A 7,425-nucleotide genomic window follows, 5' to 3' on the forward strand; every position below is an offset into this window, starting at 1 on the left:
ATTAGCATTTGATGGGACTATCCTGTAGTCATTTATGAGATACAATTTTTTTCCTAGGATGATGGCCCTAGAAATCATTTGCATGCCTGGTTGAGGAATAATCAGAAATAAACTCTCCCAAAAATGCACACGGACACACAAAAAATAAAATCCAAGAGTCACACTCACATACACACACAAAAATCAACGGCAGACTCACATACTGAAATTTTATCCATGTTTTATTTTTTGCATAAATAAAATACTTTGTGAAAGTTAATTACTTGGTCAATTTGAATATGGTGGCATTATCAAATATTTAATATTTATGTAAGACTAGATTCAGAGACAAGCAAACTATTGATTATTAAATGTGAAATTGTTTTAAGATCCAAACAAAGCTGAGTCAAATATAAAGAGAACTACTGGGTGGTGAACTGAGTTAATGAGAAAAAGAAAATGGGACAGAGCTTCTCAGTGTGAACTATGGTCACAATCGATGACACTGCAGTGTTCAGGTGGGTATGAGCTTTCCATCAAACTTTATCTGTTCCAATCTTCTATTAAAATCCCTCCCTGTGATGGTACCTGTCTACCATGGAGATTTCATCCTGTTTACTGAGCCTACAGTAGATGCAGACAGGGTTTACGGGCTCAGATGAAAGTGAGAAAAGCATTGTTCAAAACTCTGTGAAATAAGTTAAACAGAAAAAGACAAACACCATATGATCTCACTTATATGTGGAATCTAAAACACAGAAACAACAGACAACACACACACAGACACACCAAAAAAAAAAAAAAAAACCTGAATCAATGCCAACAGACACGGAGAACAGATTAGTGACTTCAGAGGACAAGAGTAGAGTGGAGGAAAAATGGATGAAAGGGCTCAAAGGATAGAAACTTCAGTTATAAAGTAAATAAGTCTTGGGGATGGAATTTACAGCATGGAGACTATAGTTAATAATTCTGTATTGCATACCTGAAAGTGAGTAAGAGAGTAGATCTTAAAAGGACTCATCACAAGAAAAAAATGTTTGGTAACTATATAGGTGATGGGTGTTAACTAGACTAAATCAGGAAATAATTTTTTCACAATGTATACAGTGAACGATTATGTTATATACCTGAAACTAACGTTAAATGTCAAGTATATATAAAAAAAAATCTCCTTGGTCATATGTGGATGGTGTTAGGGGAATGACTAATTATTTCTAAAGTTAGTAAATAAAAGGAATGAATTCTTTTAAAAATTTCTCCTAGTACAAGTATCAGTACTTTCTGAGGAAAACATTGTAAAAACACAGGAAAATGGTTTATTAATAGGAAATCCATTTTTCATTTAGTAAAGGCAAAAGAATTTGGATCCCCAAAGACCTTACTTACAGGTTAGAAAACTATGATTGCCTCTCAATATAATTGACAATAGATGAGAAATAACTCTCACATAGCTATTGGTCTTATTAACCTAGAATAATACAGTCCCTACTCTTCAGCCTTAATACTTCACTGAAAGAAATAGTGAGCCAACATGGAAGGATCAATACACATACAGGACTAAAGAAGAAAAGAGAGGGTTCCCACAGTGCCTCATTGGTAATAAACACAACTGGTATCCATGAGGATACAGGTTCCATCCATGGCCCTGCTCAGTGGGATGAGGATCCAGCATTGCCAGGAGCTGCATTGTACGTCACAGATCTGGCAGATGTGACTTGGATCGGGCATTGCTGTGCCTGTGGTATAGGGAGGGGGCTACAGCTCCGATTTGACCCCTAGCCTGGGAACTTTCATACGCTGTGGGTACAGCCCTAAAAAGACAAAAGAAAAAAAAATAAAGTGGAAAATCCGCTGGTTGCCCTTTGGTGATGTTTAATCTCCATCAGCCTTGATATTACACATGAACTCAGTGACTGCACACCTTTAGTTTTTTCCTCAACAGCCCATTCACATCAGGCACATCAATCTAATTATTTATTATAATTTATTATTCCTGCCCTTAATTGTTTCTCAAGTATCTTGGTTTTGACAATGAATTATATAATAACACTACCTTTGTTTTAATTACCAATACAAATACTGTCATCATGAAACCAAGATATTCAGGCTTATGTGTATCAATAACCAGAATGCAGTGATTCAGGTGTGGGACACTGGAGCCCATTTGCGTGGCTACTATATACCTAGGAAAGAGTGGGTATAGACTTTATCTCTCTGTGTCCTGTTTTTCCCACTTTTAAAATGGAGATTACACACCTCCCTACCTCACAGGATATCCCAAGGCTTATATGGATTATGTCTGTAATCTACTCACACCAGTGCATGGATCATAGCAAGAGACTTCTAAGCAAATATTATTACGGTTATATTGAATTATATTAATATTATGCCTCACACTGAATTAAGTTATACATACATGATGGAGTGCTTAGTCAAGACCGGTGAGGTTGAAAGCCAGAGAGTAAGAGATTGAGAAGTAATGCAAAATGTAAAAACAGAGGCAAAAATGTGGACTTGAGAGAAATGAGAATGAGAGTTTCATGGAGAGGCTATTCAGTAACTTTTGTCTTGACTTCTTCTCCACAGTATAGTGTATAAATAGTTTTAAACTGAGGGGTTAAATGAAGCATCAAAGCACAACTTTATGTCTTTTAGCAGTTCATTCATACACTCAGCAGAACCTAACAAGGTGATGAGAAAGTGAAACAAAGCAAACAGGTTGTAAATAACAGTGTTATTTACAGAAGAAGTAACATAAGATACAGGAAGAGAAGCTTCAACTAGAACCACAAAACTACACATGTGGGTGTCTTATGAGTCAAAACCCCATTTACCCTTATACTGAATGATCAAACATTAGAAAGCAAAAGAAAAATAATTTTAGAGAGAATTGAAATGCCTAGTTTGGGTCCTGGTTTGAAGCATTATCTTAGGATTTTAATAATTCCCAAACTTTAAAGCAAAGGAATGAAACTAAGGTTAATATTTCTTTAAAACTTTGCTTATGAATTGAAGGAAAACATTTGGCAGAATTAAAAATTAGCTAAAATATATGAAATGAAAAATAAAATTTATATAATAAGAAATGTACAATCCAGGATAAGACCTAAAAACATTAAATTCATTATAAATCAATTTTAGGAGTTTTGCTAAAGGAAAAGTTAGGCTGTAATTCAAAAACTAAAGTTTATAATTAATTTCACTTGTCATTATGTATAAATAGACTGGGGAGCTCAGCTCACCGTAAAATTGGAAATGCAGTCCTCGGATCAACAAGTAAAACTCATGGGTGCTGGATGAGTCAAATATACAAGAGAGTGCTCATCATTGGATGATGGTGTCATTAAGTCTGCACTTCAAATCTCTCTGACACTTACACAGAGGGTTGGCAAAATCCAGGAGTCACTGATGGGAAACCACACTGCAATAACAACATTCATCCTTCTGGGACTGACAGAAGATCCTCAGCTGCAGCTCTTGCTTTTCCTTTTTCTATTTCTCACCTACATATTGTGTGTAACTGGAAATCTGGCCATCATTATCCTCACCCTGCTGGATCCCCACCTTAAAACCCCCATGTATTTTTTCCTCCAAAATTTCTCTTTCCTAGAAATCTCATTTACAACTGCCTGTATTCCAAGATTCCTATACAATATATCAACTGGGGACAGAACAATTACCTATAACGCATGTTTCATTCAATTATTTTTTACAGACCTCTTTGGGATAACCGAATTCTTTCTCTTGGCAACCATGGCATATGATCGCTATGTGGCCATCTGTAAACCCCTGCATTATATGACAATCATGAGCAACACACTCTGCAAAACAATGGTTGTCTGCTGTTGGGGGGCAGCACTTCTGATTATCCTCCCTCCACTCAGCTTAGATTTTCAACTGGAATTCTGTGATTCTAATGTCATTGATCATTTTGCCTGTGATGTGTCTCCCCTCCTAAAGATCTCATGCTCAGACACCTGGTTAATTGAGCAGATGGTTATGGCCTGCGCTGTGCTGACTCTCATCATCACCCTTGTAGGTGTAGTTCTCTCCTACATAAATATCATCAGGACGATTCTAAAATTCCCTTCTGCCCAACAAAGAAAAAAAGCTTTTTCCACCTGTTCTTCCCACATGATTGTCGTTTCCATCACCTATGGCAGCTGCATCTTCATCTACATCAAACCATCTGCCAAAGAAGAGGTAAATCTCAATAAAGGAGTGGCATTGCTTATTTCTTCCATATCACCAATGCTGAATCCTTTTATATATACTCTGAGGAATAAGCAAGTTAAACAAGCCTTTCAGGAATCACTCAAAAAAACTGTATTTCTTTTAAGAAAGTAAAGGGTATCTCTTGATAAACCAACTCAGATGACACATTTCTAACCTTATTTTTTTCATAAAGCTAACAACCAAGAGTGTAATTTTGTAACTTATAGATCAATCAGGATGACCTCACTGGCATTTACTCATTCATTTTCCCTTCAATTAATATACTGAAGTACTAACTATTGATAATTGCTCTGTGAGGAACAAAATATATCATTTTTAAACTTTTACCCAGAACCTATTAAGTCATTCCTTTTTCTTCTTTTAGATTTTTTTCCCAAATATTTTATAATATTGGTGTAGGGACATCATCCTTTTATAATTAATTATCACTGACATAAAATTTTATATTAGTTTCAGGCACACAACCTAGTGATTCAATATTTTTATATCACCACAGTAAGTCTAGTTATCATCCATCTGTTGAGCCTCCAGATGTCAACATACTAATTAGGGGAAATTCTTAGCAATGTGACACCTATATAGTCGACATCTTAGATGAAATGGGAAAATTCTTTGAAAGATACAAATTACAAACTTCACACAAAAAGAAGAACATCTGGATGCATCTTTCTATTTTACAAACTTAATTAATACTTCAAAATCTTCTCACAAGAAATCTCCAAAACCATGTGGCCTCAATGCTGAATACTATCAAAGGGATAAACAATCCAATCTATGAAAATTCTTTAAAAATGCATGAAGAAGGAATACTTTCTCACTCATTTTAAAAAATTCACCCAAATCTGATAATAACCAGAAAAAGCAATTACATTGTTAAGTGTAGACCACCACCCCTCATGATCACAGATGCAAACATCCTTAACAATTTACTTTCAAACTCAACAATAACAACCAATAAAATATGGTAAAGAATATTTAGTAGACACTCCATTAAGGAAGTTACATGAATAGCCAATAGGCACATGGAACAAGCTCAATAACATCATTCATCAGGAAATTCCAAGTATAACTAAAGAATAAATGTGAGCCACACATTTATTCAAATGGCTACAATCAGACTACAGGCTGACAATATGTGTCACAATAAGGACAGAGCAACTGGAACCATCATGCAGTGACGGTGGACATACATGAACTGATACAACCAGATGGGAAAATATTCTGGCAGATTCATATGAAGTTAAACCTAGTTATCATATGTCTTAGCAAATGCTCTCCTAGTTTTTTACCTAAGAAAAATGAAAACAGACATCCCCTAAAATTATATCAATGAATGTTTGTATCACCTGGATTCATTCCGCTTGAAAGTGTAAACATCCCAAATGTTCGTCAAAGAACAGAGAAACCTATTTTGGTATATTCATACCATGGAAAACCACTCAATTGCCCAAAGAATAAACCGCTAGAACAAAGAAAATAGAAAATTTCAAAAATATTATTCTGAATAAAAGATGTCACACATGCTGCATTTCATAGTTTTAACATTCTAGAACAAGTAAAAAAGTCGTAGTGACAAAAATCAGGTCAGTGACTGAATGAGATCAGAATGGGTGTTCCTTTTTCCAGCTCAGCAGATTAAGAACCCAACATAATGTCTGTGAGGACTGGGGTTTCACCCCTGGCCTCGCTCAGTGGGATAAGGGACTGGCATTGCTGTGGTACAGGTCACAGCTGCTGCTTGGATCCAGCATTGCTGTGGCTGTGGTATATGCCTTGCAGCTGCAGCTCTGATTTGACCTCTACCCCAAGAACTACTGAGAGATCAGAAGGGAGTGCACTGTCTGCAAAGCATCATGAGGGAAGGTTTGGGGATGATAAAGACCCCAATATATCATATATCTTGTGGAGTGGTGATTACTTGTATAGATATAATTTTGAAAACTTCTCAAACTTTACTCTGAAATGGATATATTTTCTTTTTATCAACTATACCTCAATAATGTTGATTAAAAAGCAAAGAAAATGAGCAAAGTAACTTCAAAAGGAGCTTCACATAAAGAAATACTTACATGGCAATTAAGGACATATGACTATAGGCACACATACAGGTACTCATACACAGTCTGAATGAAATGTGGAGAACTTAACACACCACTCACAGAGGTGTAACTGGTACAAGCACTTCATAAAATATAACAAACACATGATGAGCAATTAAAATCTTAGGTATGTTACCACCAGAAGTGTATGCATATGTAAATAAAAATTATATATAAGAGCTCCCTACTGGACTATTAAAAATAAGCAACATATGGCAACTTCATTGTACATCACAATACAAATAAACTTTGGCGTGTTTAGACATTAAGTCAAAGTACAGCATTGAAAAAGATCAAGCTATTGCTACATCCCACAACTTTTTCAATGTCACAAACACTCCAAAAAATATTGCACAAAATAAGATGGATACGAATGGCATGGTGTAGTCATTCTTTTAGATGAAGCTCAAAAAAAGGCAGAGTAAAATATAATAAGAGAAGTTAGAATAGTGGCTACCTTTAGAAGAATCTTTACTGACAGAGAGTAAATGAGTTAATTTGATTCTTAGTAATATTCTGTATCTTTATCTGGGTAGTCGTTCTTTAGCTGTATACATTTATAAGGAATTATCAACCAGTAAAATTCAATTCTACGCCCACATTACACTTTTTCATATGTATAATATATCGATATATTATTAAAGTGAAGCTGAGAAATTTTTTTTTTTGTCTTTTTTTTTTGCTATTTCTTTGGGCTGCTCCCGCGGCATATGGAGGGTCCCAGGCTAGGGGTCCAATCGGAAATGTAGCCACTGGCCTACACCAGAGCCACAGCAATGCGGGATCTGAGCCACATCTGCAACCTACACCACAGCTCATGGCAACGCCGAATCGTTAACTCACTGAGCAAGGGCAGGGACCAAACCCGCAACCTCATGGTTCCTAGTCAGATTCGTTAACCACTGTGCCACGACGGGAACTCCAAGCTGAGAAATTTCAAGGAAAACAAAAACTAAGTAAATTCATCCCCAGTATACCTACACTAAAAGAAGAAACCATCAATTGATTTTATGACTAAGAAAAATGATGATGTGTATTCTTAAAGATGCCATGAGAAATGAAGAACACTGGATGAGAGAATAAATTGGAAAGTTAAATATATATCATC

The 7,425-nt window shown here is 35.8% G+C and overlaps 1 protein-coding gene across 1 annotated transcript; it reads left to right on the plus strand.

Annotated features, from left to right (window-relative positions):
* On the plus strand, positions 1,390-5,596 carry LOC100627212 (olfactory receptor 6C68-like). Its single transcript, XM_021091767.1, has one exon. The coding sequence runs from the start codon at positions 3,391-3,393 to the stop codon at positions 4,327-4,329; it is 939 nt and encodes a 312-aa protein (XP_020947426.1). The 5' UTR covers positions 1,390-3,390; the 3' UTR covers positions 4,330-5,596.

The sequence above is a fragment of the Sus scrofa genome, chromosome 5 (genome assembly GCF_000003025.6).
Source record: "Sus scrofa isolate TJ Tabasco breed Duroc chromosome 5, Sscrofa11.1, whole genome shotgun sequence".
Lineage (NCBI taxonomy): Eukaryota > Metazoa > Chordata > Mammalia > Artiodactyla > Suidae > Sus > Sus scrofa.

Excerpts from the sequence above, each read along its gene's own strand:
- LOC100627212 (XM_021091767.1), top strand. The coding sequence starts at position 3,391 with ATGGGAAACCACACTGCAATAACAACATTCATCCTTCTGGGACTGACA.